The sequence below is a fragment of the Abramis brama genome (assembly GCF_963993115.1).
Source record: "Abramis brama genome assembly, chromosome: 6".
Taxonomy (NCBI): Eukaryota; Metazoa; Chordata; class Actinopteri; order Cypriniformes; family Leuciscidae; genus Abramis; species Abramis brama.
In genome coordinates, this window is record NC_139968.1 from 22727298 (window position 1) to 22749096 (window position 21799).

Below are 21799 nucleotides of genomic sequence, written 5' to 3' on the forward strand. Positions count from 1 at the left end.
TCACACACACCCTCACACACCATACCACTTTCGTTCTACTGTGGAGATGAGGAGGAGATGCTTTGCTGGTTGCTCTTTTCCATTAAATTGCAATAGATAGTGATTGAAGCTTTCAAGCTTCAAAAAATGAATCTCATTCGCTATATTACAAGTCTTCTGAATTTTGTGCAACGAATGGACCAAATTTTTACTACCAAAAATATTAGTATACTAGTGGTATATTAGAAATATTACTGATAATCTGTGAACTGTCCCTTTAAGGAAGATGTGATAGGAACCCGTCGTTTCTTTCTTTTCTTTTTTTTAACCATATTCCTCCTCTTCACACATATTTCTCTCATCTTTTCAGGATGCCATAGTGATTCATGAAGTGTATGAGGAGGGGGCAGCAGCGCGGGACGGTCGACTCTGGGCCGGAGATCAGATTCTCGAGGTTTGATTATGCTAGTGAGAGTGTGTTGCAAGTTTGCCTAGTGGGACGCCCCTCTGTAATGTCACTGACAGCTGGTCTGCCTTGAGCAAAATGGAAATTTGATGTTCGTTCGAGGCTTGGTGGCTAGCAACGTTTGCAATAATTAGATCTGTGGTTAACTTAGACAATAGCGCCATCATCTGGACATGCTGAATAGCACACAACTATACTTAGTATTGTTTTACAAGTGTTATTTTATATTATATACAGGCTACTTTTATAGTGTTTATTAATATTTTGAATTAGTTTTTATTTTTATATTTTCAGATTTCATTAAATAACTATAAATAATATATTAAATAATTATATATAGCTTAAATTTTTTTGCGGTTTTAGTCATTTTAGTACAAAAAAAAAACATTTATTTCAGTTACTTGCCAATGCAACATTTGTAATTTAGTTTTTTTTTTTATCTAATATTTATATTTTATTTTATTTCAGTTACCAAAACTGATTTTTTTTTTTTTTTTTTTTACAGATTTACAGTAACAATATTTCTCAGAGCATGCTGTACACAATACTACATCCCACAATGCAATGTGCTCAACTGGTCTTCCATTTCTATATGATTCTGATTAAACCAGAAATAACCAGATATCTGCCCCCTGCAGGTAAATGGAGTGGACCTGCGCAGCGTCGCTCATGAAGATGCAATCGCTGCTCTACGGCAAACACCGTCGAAAGTGCGGTTGACTGTCCTGCGTGACGAGGCGCAATACAGGGACGAGGAGAACCTCGACTTGTTCCAGGTTGAACTCCAGAAGAGAACTGGCAGAGGCCTGGGCCTGAGCATCGTCGGGAAGAGGTGAGGACGCACTTGTTTTTCTTATGACAGCATAAAATTAACAATACAATAATAATTTAAAATGAAATAAAATGCACAGTATAATAATAATTTTTAATTAAAATAAAATACAATGCACAATACAATCATTTTCTATAATAAAAAAATGCACAATATTATAATAATGTCCAAATAATATATTAAATGCACAATATAATTATAATTTTAAAGTGAAATAATAGTACAATAATACTTTTAACATAAAATAAAACAAAATGCACAATGGAATAATTTTCAAATAAAATTAAACGCACAATAGAATTTTCAAATAATACAATAAAATAAAATGCACAATACAATTATAATTTTCAAATAAAATAATAGGAAGAAATGCATAATACAATAATACTTTTAAAAGAAATAAAACAAAATGCACTATACAATAATTTTTACAATAAAATAATAAAATGCATAATACTACTGATCCCCCAACATGACATGCAGGGAAAAAATATGTATATTTTATTCCCATCACTTACTAATACGTTAGCATGTTTTACTAATTCATTCCCTCGTTTTAAGTAAATCATGCACACAATATAATAATTTGTTACCTAGATTTACTAAATCATGGCCATGCTGTTCAAATTTGTTCCCTTGTTTAAGCTAAATTAAAAAGAGGGAACAAATTAGTTAAGTGTGGCCATGATTTACTAAAACGAAGAAGCGAATGAATAAATCGTAGGAACGAATTCTTAATTTGTGGCCACGATATATATATATTTTTTTTTTTCGCATGTCACGTGCATGGCTCCGTACAATACAATAATAACTTTAAAAAATATTAAATAATTGAACAACAAGAATGGGTGTCTCCTTAAACTTCCTCTTTCTCCTTTCCTCTCTCTCTTCAGAAATGGTAAGGGTGTGTTCATCTCAGATGTGGTGAAGGGTGGAGCGGCTGATCTGGACGGCAGACTGATGCAGGGTGATCAGATCCTGTCTGTGGATGGAGAGGACATGAGACAGGCCTCACAGGAGACCGTCGCCGCCATTCTCAAGGTGAGCTCTGCCTGAATACTAAAACCCAAAGCCCAAAACCGGATTACATGAGCAGATTTAGTTGGAGCGGCAGCTGCGTGATGCTGCCACTAGGTGTCGCCGTTTGATTGTGTATTTGAAGGTCGTTGAGGTCTGCGCTGTTTATAAACAATGTTTGAATTCTTATTTAAACAATTGTTTTACAGCAATCACAGTAATGTGTGCAAAGAGGTTTTATCGCAAAAACTTTTATTTCTCTTAAAAGAGCTTGAAGCTGTTATGGTGTCCAAAGTGTTATGTTAAGAACATAATACATAATTCATTTCAAGTGATAAAAACACTATTTTATGTATCTTACATTTATAATGGTCAGGGTAGACACCATATAGATATAGAGTCAGCTTACAGGTCAAATTAAATGTGGCATCTACCCCACCTATTTCATTTGTTTAGATGTGGTTCAGACGTGTTCGTGTCCAGACTAAAACACGTTTCATTTAACAGTACTCTAGTCTTTTTTCCCTTTTTTTTCAGTTTAAACCGTAGCATCAGATTAGTTAATAGCAGTTTTTGCAATGGTCAGCTTAGATATCAGCATATCAGTTTTCCCCAACAATGTGCTTGAAAGTGATGTTAAACAATATCCAGCCCAACCTCTCTCTATGTTTTGAGACATTGAAATTAAAGTGTAAACCAACAGTTAAGGGCCTTTTACTTGGTTCACTCCAGCGTTCCCCAGTGATTTGAACTGATGGAATCCATCGTCAAGCAACAGCATTACCTCCAAATTGCAAAAAATAATCATTTTCTTATCTGTAAAATGATCTTGTTTATCTGTAAATTAAAAATGTTTTTTCTTAAATTAATGTTTAATTGAACAACAAAATTGTGTTTTCACATTTTGTTTGGTTTATGTAAAAACACACACACATACTATATATATATATACACACACTATAAATACTTTTGGCAAAAGGTGTCACTATAGAGCCCCCCCTCCCGGCACGTTTCTTAGGCTTTGCCCATTCTACTGGCCAACAACTCTGATGTGTGTCGAGATTCAAATACATATATATAATACATTGTAAAAATGCCATTTACAACACTTTGGGAGTCGCATTTGGGTGTGTGAAAAGGCCTCAACAATAATGTTGTTCTGAACAGGACAAAAATAGTGTCTATTATTGTTGGAGTTGGTGGAATTGTGGGAAATATTGGCCTGAATGAGGTTGCATTGAGCCCGTGTTATTTGCCTGTACCCTCCCTGTGGAGTTCAGCTCGATGGGGTTGGCTTGAGTCAAGCTCTCTAGACGAGATGTTGTGTTGTGGCATCAGGTCTCTGCATGTTTGTGAAGGTTCTCGAAAGTATGTGAAAGTGTGTTTGAGAGGATATGAACAAGAAGACAGGCCACAATGCCAAACATGTGTGTGCGTCAACGTGTGTGCTGCTGTGATCCTGCAGTGCGCCAGGGGCAAGGTGCTGTTGGAACTGGGCCGACTGAAGGCTGCCTCCTGGATCTCTTCCAGACGCACGTCCCAGGGAAGTCAGGTGTGTAGCCCGCGTCCGACACCTTGTCGGGCTTCCCTGCCACGTCTTATAAACCAGGAGTCCAGCATGCCGAACTCTAACCCAATCGATAGTGCATGATAGCGGACGGGCCAACCAGCGGTGTATTGCTGTGGGCATGTGTGTGTGTGTGTGTTACTCATCCATATTGCCTGAAAAAGCAAAGGGAGTCTGTGTCTGCACATCAGCATGCACTCACATGTCACTAACCGAGACGTATGAATGTGCGATGACATTTGTGTATGGGATAGCACCTTCAGCTAACTCTTTCTCCTTTAGATGAGCCACGTGAGCGCCAACAGCAGCACCCCAACCCCCACGCCCCCTGCTGTGGCCCCTGTCCCTTCTCAAACCCTCAACAACAACAGCCAAAATATCAGCGAGCCCAACAATAAAAGCACAGGTACTTCTCGCACCACATTAGCACTGAAAGTACCAGGAAACAGCCATAAAACCGCCATAAATCAGCCTTAAAACAACACGTTTCTTATCTGTCGACAGCTAGCGCTGGTGCTTAGAGAGTGCCTCTATAAACAGTTAAAGGGTTAGTTCACCCAAAAATGAAAATTCTGTCAGTAATTACTCACCCTCATGTTGTTCCAACCGCGTAAGACCTTCGTTCATCTTCGGAACATAAATTAAGATATTTTTGATGAAATCTGAGTGCTGGATCATTTCTCCATAGGCTGCTAGGTGACCGAAACTTGCTGGCCCAGAAAAGTTATTAAAGAGATCGTTAATATAGTCCAAGTGACTACAGTGGCTCAATCTTAAGTATATCAAGCGACGAGAATACTTTTTGTGCGCAAAAACAAACAAAAATAACGACTTTATTCCACTATTCATTTCCATCTCTCTGGGCCTCGTAGTGTTTTTGCGCTGCGCGTCTGTGTTGCACGTCAACACGCATCACACACATGACCAGCGTCGGCCAATAGTGAGCCTACGTGATGACGTGTAACACAGACGCGCAGCGCAAAAACACTACGTGAACCAACTAGAGGCCCAGAGAGAAGGAAATGAATAGTGGAATAAAGTCGTTATTTTTGTTTGTTTGTGCGCACAAAAAGTATTTTCGTCGCTTGATATACTTAAGATTGAGCCACTGTAGTCACTTGGACTATATTAACGATCTCTTTAATAACTTTTCTGGGCCAGCAAGTTTCGGTCACCTAGCAGCCTATGGAGAAGTGATCCAGCACTCAGATTTCATCAAAAATATCTTAATTTGTGTTCCGAAGATGAACGGAGGTCTTACGCGGTTGGAACAACATGAGGGTGAGTAATTACTGACAGAATTTTCATTTTTGGGTGAACTAACCCTTTAAGAGCGTGCTTGTGATTTGTTCTCTTGTGTTGTTTGAATGGAAATGGTTTATTCTTAGTCTATTTAAAGTAAAGTTGCAGTCACATTTACCATTGTTCAGTGTGAAATTTCAAAGGTGAAATGCTGTCATGTCATTAGACGTCCATGTATTTGGGAATTTTGCGTGAGGGCGAAAATTTTTCCCATGCAGTAGAAAGTTGCTTGGTTTGAAACTTAAGTGACTTTGTGAGCTGTGCTTCATACATCACTACACTACTGACAATAAAAGTATTATATGTATTGTATTGTATAAAAAAAAAAAAAAAAAAAAATTTGCCCCAAAATTTCTCTAATGTGATCGCACCTTAAGCCATCTTTTAGCAACCACTTTTATTGCCATCGAGCGGTAGCTCATGGGTCACTTGTTGTGGGGTTCAGTCTGGGAATATTAATATAATGCAAGTTAATACATAACACTTTTACCTGTTGCTGGAACTGGTACAAATCTACAAAGTAGGTATAGTTAACGCTGATAAACACAAAATGGCTGAAAATACTGGTAATCTGTCAGATATATTGGTATGCACACTGCATAGGTTGCCTATATCACTTCTTAACTTTTGGTTTCGTTACTAGTTTTAAATCCTTGCGGATTCAGGTTCAGGTGCCAAAATATTCACATGTAACAAACAAATCAACCAATTTCTGGCCACAACAGTACCCTTTGTACAGAAACATACTTTATGAAAGTATGCAAATCAGGGGCGAATGTTTCGCCGATGTATTTTAAACCTGTGGTCCCATTTAACATGATTTTTTGGGTTATTGTGGCAGTGACTAACTGACACACATCAGCCAAGTAGATTTAGTTATGGTCAGACCCAAAATGAATGGATTTTGGCCAATTTATCTGGATATACTGTGTCTCTATTTCCAACCTACATGACCAATGCATGAGCTTTACCACTGTTGTGTTCCTCATAACTCATAATAGTTACATTTCTAATTAACGAAATTGGATTAAAACATTTCAATCTCTTGAAGGGTTGTTTTCCGAAAGTTAGTGTCTGATATTTTATCCCTCCAGGGATAGAGCCAGGCGTTCGGACAGTGGAGATCACACGGGTAAGATTGTTTGCCTCTGTATATAGTGCTCAAGAGTTTAATTTTTAGTGCGCCCCTCAGCAGTGACTTTGTCTCGCTTTCTCAGGGTCCCACCGACGCTTTGGGTGTCAGTATAGCGGGCGGTAAGGGCAGTCCGCTAGGCGACATCCCCATCTTCATCGCCATGATCCAGGCCAACGGCATGGCTGCCAAGACACATCGCCTCAAAGTACATCATCCTTTCTTTTTCCGTTCCTCTCTGTTGCTCACTTTCCACATTAGTCTTGTGTAAATCAGGCTGAGAGTTGTTGATTTAAGCATTATACAGTGGTTTGGGTGTGAAGGGCACTGCTGGGGATTGGGTTTGTATCCATGTGAATGAATTTCAAGCATTTTTCCTTTAATGTACCTCTCTTAGGTAGGTGACAGGATTGTGAGCATCAATTCTCAGTCTCTGGATGGCTTGACTCACGGAGACGTTGTAAATATACTGAAGAATGCCTACGGCACCATCGTCCTCCAGGTAAACGTTGCACTAAATAATACTGTTTGTTCATTAAATGTCTCCAACTTTCAGATGTTAACTCTTCACGTTTATTTGCAGTGGCTTAGTTAATGATCAGATAAACAAATCAAACAATTTCTGGCGAAGTACTTTAGGGCCAAAAACAGGCACTGCTGTTTCGGCAAGAGCATGGTCCATTGTACGTACTTAACGTGCATTTTTTGCGTTACTGTTGCGTTAACTTATTTTAACTAATTTGCTCAGCAAGATTTTCTTCAAATTGTTGTCTGATATAGAGTTCTCAACGGGTCGGGTCGGGTCGGGTTGTAATTTTCAGGCCCGTTGAGAACTCTAGTCTGATATGACAGTTTAGAATATTGTGTTTGTACTTCTGTTTTTCCGGCAGCTCTGTATATTTCCATGACATCGCTGTCGAAGTGTTATTAACTGATGAAGTGATTTTACTTATTGTAGAATTAACGAAAGTTATCATGAGTATTGTAATGTTTGAAGCGGATGGCAGAATAAATGTCTGTAGACCGGGACGATTTTAAAATGAGCTCTTACCTTCATGCTGTGGAAATACAAACCGGAAGACGGAACACAACGAGCGCAGAAAAGGGGCGGGGCTACATATGGTCTATAGCGCCCCCTTGCGTTGCGTTATAAATTATTTGATTTGTGAAACTTAGTTTGATTTGCTAGAAGTTTACGTACTGACTTTGACTCTTCTTCTAAACAGTTTTTGATAAGCTAGTTTAACGAAGTGCCAAGACTGCCAGTCGTGCACCCACAATTCAAATTAGCTACAGCGTTCTCGCTCGCTGACTAGCTAATGAGGGAACTCACATTAGGTAATGTGATTTGAAGACAGTGTACTTGTTAACAGGATCACAGCAGACAGTCCGTGGGTTGAAGTCGAGCTTTAAAGAAGCCGCTGGCGCTGAACAGACCCTCCGACCCGTCTGGTGTGGTGCGCGATATCCCCCACGTTTATTTCAAATGTTTTAGGAGTTGTTTGGTGGGTTTCTTCTTAATCCCCAGAAATTTCCCGTAACCCACCGCCAGTTTTATAATAGCACCTTAAAGTTTGTATGTGGAGTTCGTATATGAGAACTGTTAGCATTGTTGGTAGATATCAGATACCATGGTACAGAAAAATTGCTCATCTAAGAATACCATGGTATTACCATGGTACTTTTTTTGTAAGTGGTGTATTGTAGCATTTTTGCATGTAGTATCAGTGATGTGTGTATACACGCTTGTATTGTGTGCTGTTATTGCTATGCAGAGCCGCCGTGTGTATATGTTCTGTACGGTTATCAGTGTGTGTTAGCGGAGTCAGTGCATCGAAGGACAGTGTGCTGTGTATATGTGTGAGTGTGTGTTTGTTTGGACTCATGGTTGTGTGTGTGTGTGTGTGAGAGTGGTTGGTGCTGTGTCACTGGGCTGTTATCAGCCGCGTGCAGCTGTGCGGCGGTTGCACGCGGGTTGCCAGATAATCCCAGTTCTTTATGCAAATGTGCCGTTATCTGCGCGGTTCCAGGAGGAATGCACAGGGCTTTTAAACAGGGGAGCCCAGCCTGCAAAGCCCTGATTACAGCAGCTCAGAGAGCAATTATTGTTTAGCTCTCTCTCTCTCACACACACATACACACTCACTCTCTCTCACTCGCTCATTCATTCCCTCTTCACTTGTTTGAGAGAGCATTTTCTCTCTCTCTCTCTCTCTCTCTCTCTCTCTCTCTCTCTCTCTCTCTCTCTCTCTCTGGCTGCTATATGTTTAATTGGACACATGTAATGCCCTATGCTATTACTCATGTCACAGAAATCAGACAATTTGATTCTGTTTTGTTGTTTTATAGCATTTTTAGCCCCTGCAAAGCCATTCTGGCCATGGTCATGTGCTTTTCTTTGAGAAGTTTAATGTTGCACCCTATTGAAGTATTTATCTTTCACAAACTCTCCCACATTAGCTATGTTTCCATCCAAAGTTGTGAATTTAACTTGTGTGAAAAATGGGAATATCGCATAAAACATTTGCGAATAAAGCAGCGTTTCCATCCAGTGAGTTGAAGAGAACAAAATCGTTACTTCCTGATAAACGGGCGCTAAATATCACTAAGAAAAGTTGGAGAAGCCACTGTATATAATAATTTTTGTATATATTGAAGTACTTGCGCCTCAGAAGAGCAGTGTGTTAAAATACCTCAGAAAACCCAGCAAATGCATAGCAATGTGTTAAAAAACACTCAAACCTCATAGGAACCACATTGCATCTTATCCACTGGATCAAACAAGTGTGAGAAAACTACTCAGACCCTCAAAGCAACAGCATAGCAACACCTTAGCAGCAGCATAGCAACACATAGCATAGTAACGTAGTAAATACTACTTGGAACACTCTGAAATGTCATTGCATTGCAGTGCCATGGCATCCACTCAGAACACCATAGCAACACCCTGGCAAACACCCAGAATGACATCTACCAACTATATAGCAACAGCCCTGGTATTAATTACAGGACTCGTTTAAAAAAAAAATACTCAGCCATTTATCAGTCATTTATAGGCTATTTACCCTGACACCCTAGCAACCACCTAAAACACCCTAGCAACGTGGCAGAGAGTTTTGTATGGACAATAACTACTCTATCTTTCTTTTTTATCACTCTTTCTTTCCTTTTCCCGCTTTTTTTTGTCTTTTTTTAACCACTTATTTTTTTCTTGCTCGTGTTTGTTTTTATCATTCTTTTTTAATATTTTTCCTCTTTTCTCACACTTTCTTTTTTTCTAGCTCTTTCTTTTTTTGTCACTTGTTTTTTTCTTGCTCTTTTTTTCTTTTTATCGTTTTTTGTTTTTCTCACTCTTTCTTTTTCTCAATCTCTTTTTTCATCCTGTCTTTTCTTGCTCTTTTATCTTTCTTTCTGTCTCTTTCTATTTGTTTGTCTTTCTGCTTCTTTCTGTCTTTTTCTTTCACTTCTGTCTTTCTTTCTCTTTTCTCTTTTTTTTTCCTCTTATTTCTTTCTGTCTTTCTCTTTCTTTCAGTAGGTGTATGTGAGATAGCAACTGTGATGACTTGGGAGTGTTTCTCTCCTGTTTTTGACTTGTTTATTAATTGGCTTTTGTTTATTGTTGTGTATTTTACTTTTAATTGCCTTGCCGTTAATTAAATATGCAAATTAATATACCACTGCCCTCATAGCAAGCCCAGAGTTTAATGGAAGAGGAAAATGTAAATGAAACATGACAGAAAAAGGCATTTTTGATTCTGATGAAGGAGACAGAGGTTTGATGAACAGCGCCCAAGCGATCATTCGCCAACAGTCGCCAAGAAGAACATTAAAGGGCTGTTAGGATGCATTTCAGTGCCAAAACACACACAACATAGAGAGCAGTTTTCGGTTATCTACAGGCAGACAGTCATTTGTGAAAACACACACACACGTTTGAATGCAAGAAAACACCTCCAGTGGGTTTCAGAACATTAAGTCATTAATCAAACTGTAATGTTTGACGGTGTCCGTCTGTGATTGACAGGTGGTGGCTGACACCAACATCAGTGCCATAGCCAGTCAGGTGGAGAGTCTGTCCAGTAGCTCCACCCCCAGCACCAACCCAGAAGTCCGGCCGGTGGAACCAGAGTGAGTGACATCACCGTCCAGCAGTCACATGACAACAAGACTTTACACATTCTGTTAAAGTAGTCTCAGCTGATTGCATATGATTTTGTCCTGTGTTTGCGTGATATTAACAGGACGCCCAAGCCAAAGACCATCACTCTGGAGAAGGGCTCAGAGGGGCTGGGCTTCAGTATCGTTGGCGGCTTTGGGAGTCCACATGGAGATCTTCCCATCTACGTTAAAACAGTCTTCAGCAAGGTAATTCTTAGGATCATCAAGTTCTGTCTTCATTTCCAGATGAAATTAAACTAAACGTACTTGGACACCTGACATCGGCCACTACTAGAAATTCATATCAGAGCCATTGCCTAGTGGGAAGCACATGTGCTCTGATAAATGGAGACGTGTTGCTCATGTGGGCAACAACATTTTAAATCCAGCTCGCAACATCCTATTTATCCCATTCTCCCATCCTGTCTCTTCATTTTCTAATTATACTCAATAAGATTTTTGATAGTTTTGACCAATTAAGTTCATTTGACATTTTAAAAGACTATCGTCACTTGAATTTGCGGAATAGAACATTTAATCATTTGTGCTGTTTTTTTTATTTTTAGTATAATTGTGTAAACTATAAATGTATTATTTTGAATAGGCTACATTAAGTTACAAATATAGAAGTCATCAAGCTTTATAGTCTATTGTTATATTAATTGTATTCGGATGCACCAATTTGACATTTTGGCCCATACTAACTAATTTGTTATGGCCAATATTATATATATATATATATATATATATATATATATATATATATATATATATATATATAAAATAAACAATATATTGTAGCGGTTTAAGCAATATAAATTAAGTTATATCTATCATCTATCTATCTATCCATCTATCTATCTATCCATCTATCCATCTATAATATATATATATATCGTAGCTGCTTAAGCAATATAAATTGTAGCAGTGTTGTTATTGTTAACTGAATGAAGCTGAAATAAAACAAAATATAAATATTAGATGAAAACTTGAAACTGAAAATTTGAAATGACAGAAATAATACATTTAAGTTGAAGTACTAAAATGATAAAAACTGAAATAAAAATAAATACATAAATTACAGTTTAATGGAAATAATTACAAAAAACAATGAAAATGACTAAATGAAAACAAAAAATATTAAATAAAAATATAATAGTATATAAATAATACTAAAAGAACACTGGAACGTAGTATATGTTTAAGCAATATAAATGAAGTGATATTGCTTTTTTATTACCGGCTTATAAAATAAAAACATTTGCAGACACTTGCATATTTTTCTGTGATATGTTCAGAACCCTGCACCAGTAATGTCTGTACAATATTTAAAGGTGAGTGTTGCGCTGTGGCCACCAGGGAGCAGCACAGAGCTCGGTTTCACACAAACATATCCAGAGATAAGACGCTTCATATTCTCCTAGAAACAATGCATGTTTTGTGTTTACCTGATAGATTTTTCTGATGACTCTACCAAACCTCTCTAGAGGTCTGTGAATGCCGTGCAGGGGTCCTTGGACATATGAAACATTTTATATATTTGTTTATATATATATATATATATATATATATATATATATATATATATATATATATATATATATATATATGTATATATATATATATATATATATAATTTAAATATTGTTTTACATTTTTTGGTACATTTAATGATCTGTTAAGCATTATTGAAAATAATAATGGTCAGTTGTGGTCATTTAATTCTGTAAATGAATAAATAATCCTGTTGTCCTCCTACCTGCAGGGGGCAGCAGCAGTGGACGGGCGTCTGAAGCGTGGAGACCAGCTGCTGTCGGTCAACGGAGAGAGTCTAGAGGGCGTCACACACGAGCAGGCCGTGGCCATACTGAAGAAGCAGCGGGGAAGCGTCACGCTCTCTGTGCTCTCCTAACAAACACTACATCTACTGAAAAACACACATTCCTTTCACACATCTTAAAGAGACTCTTTGTGTCAGCAACGGCTGTTATCCGGCCACTTTACTTCCTGATATGGAGAATGTTTGCACTCAATCGTTTAAACTGCGCCTGTTACTGTTTGTGCACCTGCTATCGAAATCGATTAGAAAAATACTCATAAAGGGAATTTATTGTATCGTCTCTGTCTTAGTCATGGACCTGTAGCCTCTCCACTGGTGAATGTGAGCGGTGAATCATGCAGATGATTATGTTGATGAAATGAGTGCTGGTAACTCAAGACCAGGAGGAAAAATTACAGTGGTAGACACACTAACACACACTTTATTAGTGGTATCATTTCAGTGCACATATGACAACTTTTAGTGTGGTTGTACTGATTTTGTTTCGTGTAGTTAAAATGAATACGTACTCGACAAACCCGCCTTATTTTCAAGAAATCAGATGGATTTTTCCATTAAATGTAGAGATGAGTTCACGAACGAGCGTTAATAAGGGACGATAGACGTGCCTTGAAACAGGCAGATCATACTGTGTTGGGATGTTTTGTTTAGCTAGCATTAGATATTAGTATCATTTCAATCAAATTCTTTACATTGCAGGGTAGTTTTGTGAGCATTTCAAAAACTGGTATGACTGACTTCTGTGCAGCCTAAAATGAGATATTTTGCAGAATGTTCACGCTGCTCTTTGCCATACAGTGAAAGTGGATGGGGACTGGAAGTTTTGAGCTTCAGAAGTGACTAAGTATCTCAAAAGTTGACTCGTGCGCTACAGTTCAACTCTGGAAGTCGTATGCTTGCTTTTTGAGAGGAATAGACTGACTTTCTTTTTTTTTCAGTTAAAATTTCAGACACTTCTGCACACAAAGCTATTATTTTAAGTCGTTTTTCACTTACAATCTTTCCTGAAATTAAAATTTCAAACAGTTCTTCACATAAAGCTATTTCATGGCTTCAACATTTTTGGAGCGTGACTGTCCCAGTCCCCATTCGCTTTCATTGTATGGAAAAAAGCAGCTTTAGCATTCTTCAAAATATGTCCTTTTAGGTTCCACAGAAGAAAGTAAGCCATACGGGTTTGGAAAGACACAAATACTGACAATTTTAATTTCTGGGAGAGCTAGTCCACTGTATCATGTTGCTATTGTGTATCGAGATTTCAAAAATGACAGAAATCCTTATGAATAACATAGTTTTTTATTACGTTTTTGTAATTCCATTTGTAATTCAATTGCACACCTTTGTCATTTCATTGTAAATATGTAATTTATTTCCTTTTTAGGGTGTTTTTGCATCACTTTTGTCTTCATGAAGATGTCTCGCATATCCTAGTTTGACACCGTGTGTGTCTGTGTGTCACAATATGAGGATATCCTGTGTCAGTGTCTGTCCTAGAGGAAGTGTAGCAGGCTCTTGAGAGACTATCAGACCTCTCCAGGTTGTAGACGGCGTATGGAAGCTTCGTCCAGACCGTCTCCTCCACTAGGATTTCGTAAGCATACTATGCCTCTTGAATTCTCGTGCCATGTGGACAGTGTGTTCTGAACTGTCCAGCGCTGCGTCCCTTTAAAAAGATTGCCTGTCTTCCCCTTTATCCTTCAAGAAAATGCAACACCCCAGTCTGCTACCTTCCACTAGATCTTTACATTTGGGCTTGAATCGTATGATTCTTCAACTCGCACTCAGATGACTCGGCGGTCGAGGTTAACGCTGTAGTAACACCGTTATATCGGCCATTTTTCTGTCAGTGTAATGTTTTTAAAGTCCAAAGAAACCTTTTAGTTGAATTCATACATAAGATACAGATCGAAGCCTGAAATAAAGCTGATTTATTAACATTTACAAAAGTGGTCATTATGGTCTGTGGCTTTATTTTGGACAAGTAGAATTTATCTAAAGTGTCAGAAAATAAAGTTATTTCAATTTTAAACTAGTGCTGGGAAAAAATTAATCGCAAAATAAAAGTTTGTGTTTGCATAATATACAGTATGTGTGTGTACTGTGTATAATTATTTTGTATATATAAATACACACATATGCATGTATATATTTAAGATTTTTATTTATTTATATATAAATTATTTATATTTATATATAATATAAATTATGTATAAATGTATATACAGTATATACATGCAAATATTTCTTAAATAAATACATGCACATGTGTGTATTTATATATACAAAATAATTATACACAGTACACACACATACTGTATATTATGCAAACACAAACTTTTATTTTGGATGCGATTAATCGCGATTAATTTTTTCCCAGCACTATTTTAAACATATTTTGACTTCTAAATTCTGATGTCTGTGGGAAAAAAAATTATAAAGAGAAATCTATGCCTGTTTCAGATCATTATTATTACTTATTATTAGGTTTTATTTGGATTTTTAAGGCACGAAAAACCTTCACACCAGCCATTTCTGCATTAGTTTACTACTATTTAAATGTCTGGGGTCAGTAAGATTTTTTTTTTTTCTTTGAAATACATAATTTTATTGAAAAAGGATGCATTAAATTGATCAAAAGTGACAGTAAAGACGTATAATGTTACAAATGATTTCTATTCCAAATAAATGCTGTTCTTTCTTTTCATCAAAAAGTGTCGTGGTTTCCACAAAACTTTTTTTAAACATTAATAGAAAATGGTTCTTGAGCAGCAAATCAGCATATTGGAATGATTTCTGAAGGATCATGTGACACTGAAGACTGGATTAATGATGCTGAAAATCACGGGAATAAATTGCATTTTAAAATATATTCAAATAGAAAGCTGATGTTTTGAATTGTAGTAATATTTTACAATATTACTGTTTTTACTGTATTTTTATCAATAATTGCAGCCTTGGTGAGCAGAAGACACGTACTTCAAAAACATTAAAATTCCTACCCTCCAAAACGTCCAAAAAGTATATTGATTTTTATTTATTTTTTAAAGAAGCTTTCACAACAAATATCTGTAAGATACTGAATTAAATGATGTTAAAGATTGGTACATCAACAAATGCCCTTTAGAATGAACTAGTTAATGTATAGTGGATTTTTTGTAAAGAAATGACAAAAATCACTGCTAAACTTCCATACAAGAAAGAGCAGTGTCAGCTATTAAAATGATAACTTATTAGCAAGGTAAACATGGTGTGCTGATTCTGCTAATTGTGGACATTTCCTTGAAATTACATTGCGGTCACTTTTTCGTCAGTTTGGTGAACGATCACGCTCTCATATACGTTAGGGTCGTCGGTGCTCCTGAAAAACAAGTGCCAATTCCAGTGTTAATAGCATTTTAAAGGGAATATTCACTCCTTTTTCATTCGTTTTAATCATTAACATTATATTAACATATAATCAGTTCTCATGAGCAGTATCAGTAATGATAGTATATCTGTTTTCCCCAGGAAATGTCTATTTATAGTATTGAATTACTCTGAGCTTTATTATACGGCTGTATTGGTATTATTACCTGACTGCGTCAAGACTGGTTTCATGGGTTGATGATCCATTGGTCATGGCGTATTCATTGGGTACGACTGCTTCTGATTTGCTTTAGTAAAAAAGAAAAACGGATTCAAATGTGGTGTTTACACACACCAGATCTGGAAACTAGTTGCTAAATAGAATTGTGTATTATGTGTACTAGCCTATATAAATCAATAAACATGAATTACTTTATAATAACTTTAATTTAAAATATATTAATGAGAAAAATACAGGAATATACACTTTTAATGTTTATATTCCTTTATCATCCATAGAAACCTTTCATTGCACAAAAGGAAAAGTTCTTTAGATCATTAAAATGTTCTTCACACCAAGACAAAAGTGGTTCTTTTAAAAACTGTTTATGGAAAGGTTCTTCGGGGAACCCGAAATCACTGTGATAAATATGTTGGCAAGTTGATCAATTGACAATATCATGACAACATATGTTTTTACATAGTTTTAACTCATCAAAATAAGTTGATACTAGATTCAACTCATTTTAAGTCAGTTGAATGTAATTTAAGTTGAAATGACTTAAACGGCCAAGTTGATTGTACTTAAAACTTTTAGGCACCCAAAAATGACATTTCTGGCAATATAGGCTACGCATCGTCATGATTGACTTTGCTATGCGAAACATATAGGCCTATATTTATATAAAAAATAAAAAAATAAAAAAACGGATGAAAGTCATACAGGTTTGGAACGACCTTAGGGTGAATAAATTGTCAGACCTGTCATTTTTAGAAAAACTCTGTGCCTTAATATTAAAGCGTGGTCTTGAAATATACACGCAACAGATTACCTTGGTTTTTCACACCATGCTTTGTTTACAAGGAAGGCGATGAAGATGAGAAAGAGGAACACCCCAACGGCAATGATTCCTGTAAGCCAGTTGGGCAGAGTTTGCTCTGCTTTCTCTAAAAGAGACACATGATAAAACTGTACGTTAAAATACCTCACTTTAAATGCTTGATGCTTTTTTTTCTAGATTTCCCTCCAAAAAAAAAAAAAGTGTAAAGGCTGTACCTGCTTGAGCCGCAGCTAGTCCCAGTGTGAGCAGAAGAAGCCATTGAAGCACAGCGACTGGTTTCCCCATGTTTATTCCTCTTTAGATTTGCAAAAATGTGTTTAAATGTGAAACGCTCAGACCTGAATCCCTGCTTTTCTCTAACCAGGAAACAGTTATCTGAAATTCAATGGAAGAAAAGACAACACCCAGTGGTCCATCCAGGTCGAGTCAATCATTTACCCAGTGCATCGCAAAGGGATAACAGAGATGTGACGAGTGCATGTGAATATGATCATCCGATTCAACTGTTATCAGTCATATCTGATATCAACTACATAAATGTTCATGGCTTCCATAAATACTGCTGTTTTTGTTCTCAAGATGACGGTAGAGTTGTTAATCCAGTGGAGGAAGTCCTATCCCACCGTGCAGATTTAAGAAATGAAGACGCTACATAAGCCGCTAATGTGAGTCTTTAGATTCCCGCGATTACGGAATTTGTCTGGTTAGCATTCCGCGGTTTTCAATTAGTAACAGATCATTGAAGACACATTAAACCCACCAGTGCCACTTTGCTCCTGTGGAAGTTACAGTTTAGCTATAGAGTAAAACAAGCAAGCTTTATAACTCTGATCTGTGTTTTGACCGCTACACTTCAGGTGTCTATTAATTTTTTAATAATTTAACAGTCCGGAGTTAATTATTCCACATTTAGCGTAACATTAATGTGTATATCTCAGGACATTTTTAGGTTTTCATCCCTGAGAAGCGTTCCTGCAAGGTGAACGGAGGATGGTGTACACCAAGGTCATTGGTTTGATTCTCGGAAAATGCATGAACTGATAAAACATTGAATTGTAAGTAAATTCACATGCATAAATGCAAGTATTACTGTGAACTCTTTAAAATAAAGGTTCTTTATTGGCATCTATGGTTACATGAAGAACCTTTAACATTCCATTCCACAAAAGGTTCTTTATAGTGGAAAAAGGTCCTTTAAAAGTCTAAGAATGGTTTTCATTGAAAGGCTCTTTGAGGAACCAAAAATTTTACTTCCATGGCAACGCTGTGAAAATGTAGTGTAGAGTGTAATGTAGAGTGTCTACCACACATTTTACACTTTTGTTTTTGTAATTATTGTAATGCATACCTTGAATCCAATGCACTGTAAGTCGTTTTAGATAAAAGCATGTGCCAAATACATATAAGAACTACTACTTAAAGTCAGGTGGACATTATGAATGTTTGACTGTATGATGTGATCACAGTGTGAAAGCAAATGCATGTTGTGCCAAATCAATCGTTTTGGTACCATATATATTATAGCCAATACTTTGGTCCTAACCGTCCCCGGAAGATCTACACCAGGGGTGTCAAACTCAGGGTATGTTTACAAAACAAAGATGTACTAAAAACTGAAAAGGTTTTTCTTTGCATTTTTTCACATACTGACATCGTCAAAATGATCTCGTTCACACGGATCCCAAAAACGACTAAAAATGCTGTATTCATGCCAGGCCAGTAGTTGGCGATGTCACTTTGTAAAGAAACACTTCGCATCTACAGACTGAAATCGTGATACATATTGCACATGACTTCAGTTTTTTTTCACGAATTCGCGTTTTTGTAGTTTACACAGATACGATAACGGTATTGTTTTCAAAAACTTGCACTTTGAAACCCGTTTTCAAAAGCTTGCGTTTTGAAAACGGGCCGAAACACTGTAGTCGTGTAAATGAACACATAAAAAGTGTTGCGTTTTTAGTTGAAAACGCTGTCGTGTAAACGGCCTCTCGGTTTCTAGAGGGCCACTGTCCTGGAGAGTTTAGCTTCAACCCTAATTAAACACACCTGAACCAGCTAATTAAGCTCTTCAGGATTACTAGAAACTTCCAGGGAGGTGTTTTGGAGCTAGACTCTGCCGGACAGTGGCTAAGGTTTATCGCAGTCAGACTAAGCCATCAAAGACACCGCAAAAATGTTTTACGACCCCCAAGATTTGTCTCGAGCAGCAAAATTATACAGTGTTAACTCTGCTTTGGGACAGGCATGCATAGTGCAAGTTCTGACAATCAGGAAGTCACGAGCCCTTACGCACATTACGAGTCATTTTACATCATAATTACACAGAATCAGTGATGCACGTCACAACTGTACAACCTGAAATATTGTAGCTTGTTTGACGTCGTTTACAAATTACCGCAAAAATAGTTTGTCAGCCTCTTGAACGATGCAAACCACAACGACAGAAAAGGCATTTCTGTCCTGTCGGCACGACAAAAAGTCTTTTATAGAGCCTTAAATAATTCACTCGGACAACACATCGTTGTTAAACACCTCGCTTGACTATCCAACAACAAGTTGATGAATGACTAGTTTGTTTGAACTTGAGGGCATTGCAGACCGTCTTCGTCCTCTCTTATTAAACCACAATAGATGAGCGCACGTGAAGAGAGCGCTCTTGAGGTGAAGAGTGACAGAGCAAATGATTAACAGACCACAACAGAGAAAAAGAGGTGGAGTTGGATGAAGACCACGATCCGCCCCTCAGGACTCAAGGGACACATGAGCGTCTCTCAGCCCAGAGGAAATTAGCACTGCTTGAAATGCGCACTGCCCTCTCATTAACACCTCGTATAAAAATACCGGCCCGCTCCCCAAGGGAGCCACTTCTGCCGATGGTGTGGAAGATAGCCATGAGAGACCCCAGCGGAGACTCTTTCCACTGGCCCGTCCTGCCTCTGAGAACCAGACCTTCGGGAGGTTCACTGGGACGTCCTTGTCCCAGAAGGAGGGGCGTCTTAATTGAATACTCTCTCCCCTTGTCTAGTTATCTCAGGGTAATGGTGGTCTTTATCAGTCGGTAAGCATGTCCTTTTGTTGTGATGGGGCTCCTTTGAGATCCATCCAGGTTGAAGCTCTGGAGCCCCTGTTTGGGGCCACTGGTGGGAAAAAGGCGGATAGCGAATACACCGCAGTTAATTAAAAAGGGAAAAGATGGCGTCAAAAATCCCTGATTGAATCCGTACAACCAGCCCACCGTTTCAAGAGTGAGCGCATTGGCATTTGAGATGAATGAAGGGACTTAATAGAATTACTGTTTTGATGGTGTGTTTAATCTCTGCTGGGATACACCGTACACACACAGGCCTGTGGATCATGTGGCTTTAGTATTCATGGGAAGCGGACACCATTGAAGATCTTACTAATCATCAATGGACAAATAAAACTCTAATTGAGCAGCAGAACTTGATATTGAGCCCACGGTTTACTTGTTTATAGTGAGATCTACCTAATGAGATAAATGAATCATGTTTGTGTTACGTCTAAAAATTTTGAAACTGAAATTACAATTTTGTCATAATTTACTCAACTTTGACTTTATTTATTCTGTGAAAAATGTTATTTTCCAGATTGTATTGGCTGTTCTTTTCCATTCAGTGATAATTATATAAACATGGAGCTCCCAAATTACAAAAAAAATCACATAAACAAATGGATTATTATGGATAATATTTATTTATTGCGACTGTTTTGTTTACTCAAAGTAAATAAATAAATATTGGTGAAATAAAAAAGTTAATTTATAAATATGATTGTAAATACTATAATAATATTGCAAATACATTTTATTTAAAATATATATTATTATATAATGTTATACATTTTAATATTTATTGATATTAACATTGTGGTTTTTCGTGATATATTAAATATTATGATGATTTTTGGTTTTGGTTCACAAATACTTAAAGAATTTAATTAATGAATTACTTTTTTTTTGGGGGGGGGGGGGGGGGGGGGGTTATCAAATAAAATTCAAAATATATATCTTTATTTATTTATTTATTTATTTATTAAGCACCATAATTGAGTAAATGATTTTATACATTTTATTTATGTTGATTTTTGTCATTTTTGGAGCTCAATGTATACATATATTTAGACCAACAGTTTGGAACAAAATGAGTAAATGATGACCACATTTTCTTGTCAGTAGTTAAGCTATTCATGTTAAATACTGTAAAAGTCATGAAATACTATCAATATTTCTCTCTCTCAGAGCCAATTTTCCATCCTCATTCTGAACGGCCACAATACTGAGAGTGTAAACGGTGTATCATGGCACACCTCCTCTTGATATGACACTCATTTAATGGCATAAAAGCTCGATTTCTTTTGTCTAAATGTCTCTCGTGTCCTTTAGCTGATAGGACGGAAAGCGTTTGACAAGGTCGTGCACGTATGTGGGTGTGGGTGTGGATCAGTGATCGGTCTGGGAACTGCCCTTGGATCAGTGTTTCACAGTCCCTGCAGGCCCCATGGGGCTAGTAGACCCACCAATGACTTTTTCATTGGCTTTGATTCTTATCAGCCTTTCACACTCATATTCCCAGGGTTTAGACACCCATAGACACCTTGCTATGACCCTGACTGTCCTTACACCCTCAAAATCTTAAAACAAGATAGGCCTTTTCTGTGTTTCTGACGTATTAAGCACCTACAGTATATGTCTTAGACGGAATCTAAATTTTGTTGAAGGTATTTCATGTTATCACATCCCGCTGTATTCATTTTTCATGTCGGGGATTTAACATTTTGTTCCTTCCATAAAAATACATTGTATTTTTTCTTTAAGTCCTGACTAGCATGAGTGACTTGACTGTATTTTCATACATCTAAGTCCCTTCAATGCAAGATTTTTTTTTCCATTTAATCCCTGTGTTTTGACACTTCATGAAACGCTCCACTGGATATTTTTTTCCTTCTCTACCTTTACAGTTGTCATGACAACAGAAACGGCTATTATATTTCAGACATTTATATGAACGAACAAATACTCATGAAATCGGACTTGAACTGAATTGTCTATTTTCATAACAACAGCACACATTTTCAGGT

At 37.2% G+C, this 21799-nt stretch overlaps 2 protein-coding genes and 1 long non-coding RNA gene across 9 annotated transcripts in view; 2 read left to right on the forward strand and 1 right to left on the reverse strand.

Annotated features, from left to right (window-relative positions):
* The window catches only part of patj (PATJ crumbs cell polarity complex component), a 115870-nt gene extending 101637 nt beyond the window's left edge, over positions 1–14233 (forward strand). For 6 of the 7 annotated variants that reach the window (XM_084116597.1, XM_084116599.1, XM_084116601.1 and 3 more), the window contains exons 39-49: positions 350–433; positions 1084–1277; positions 2171–2318; positions 3760–3846; positions 4144–4267; positions 6258–6295; positions 6381–6503; positions 6693–6797; positions 10320–10423; positions 10537–10660; positions 12219–14233. In XM_084116597.1, the coding sequence (XP_083972723.1) occupies positions 350–433; positions 1084–1277; positions 2171–2318; positions 3760–3846; positions 4144–4267; positions 6258–6295; positions 6381–6503; positions 6693–6797; positions 10320–10423; positions 10537–10660; positions 12219–12365 (1278 nt within the window). In that variant the 3' untranslated portion in view covers positions 12366–14233. The remainder of the gene's footprint in view (positions 1–349; positions 434–1083; positions 1278–2170; positions 2319–3759; positions 3847–4143; positions 4268–6257; positions 6296–6380; positions 6504–6692; positions 6798–10319; positions 10424–10536; positions 10661–12218) is intronic. The other variant, XM_084116602.1, reaches the window with a different exon arrangement.
* Positions 14234–14884: 651 nt separating this feature from the next.
* On the reverse strand, positions 14885–17127 carry pdzk1ip1 (PDZK1 interacting protein 1). The gene is made up of 4 exons (XM_084116606.1): positions 16915–17127; positions 16691–16805; positions 15866–15946; positions 14885–15651 (listed from the first exon to the last, which is right to left on the reverse strand). The coding sequence occupies exons 1-4, from the start codon at positions 16982–16984 to the stop codon at positions 15579–15581; spliced, it is 339 nt and encodes a 112-aa protein (XP_083972732.1). The 5' UTR covers positions 16985–17127; the 3' UTR covers positions 14885–15578.
* Positions 17070–17756, forward strand: LOC311084512. Its single transcript, XR_014606543.1, has 3 exons — positions 17070–17179; positions 17279–17364; positions 17638–17756. It is a non-coding gene; the product is annotated as an uncharacterized lncRNA (long non-coding RNA).
* The last annotated feature ends 4043 nt before the right edge of the window (positions 17757–21799 follow it).

Excerpts from the sequence above, each read along its gene's own strand:
- pdzk1ip1 (XM_084116606.1), bottom strand. The coding sequence starts at position 16,984 with ATGGGGAAACCAGTCGCTGTGCTTCAATGGCTTCTTCTGCTCACACTG. Across the intron at positions 16,806-16,914 it reads ACTAGCTGCGGCTCAAGCAG|AGAAAGCAGAGCAAACTCTG; the intron begins GTACAGCCTTTA and ends TGTCTCTTTTAG. Across the intron at positions 15,652-15,865 it reads ACCAGTCTTGACGCAGTCAG|GAGCACCGACGACCCTAACG; the intron begins GTAATAATACCA and ends CTTGTTTTTCAG.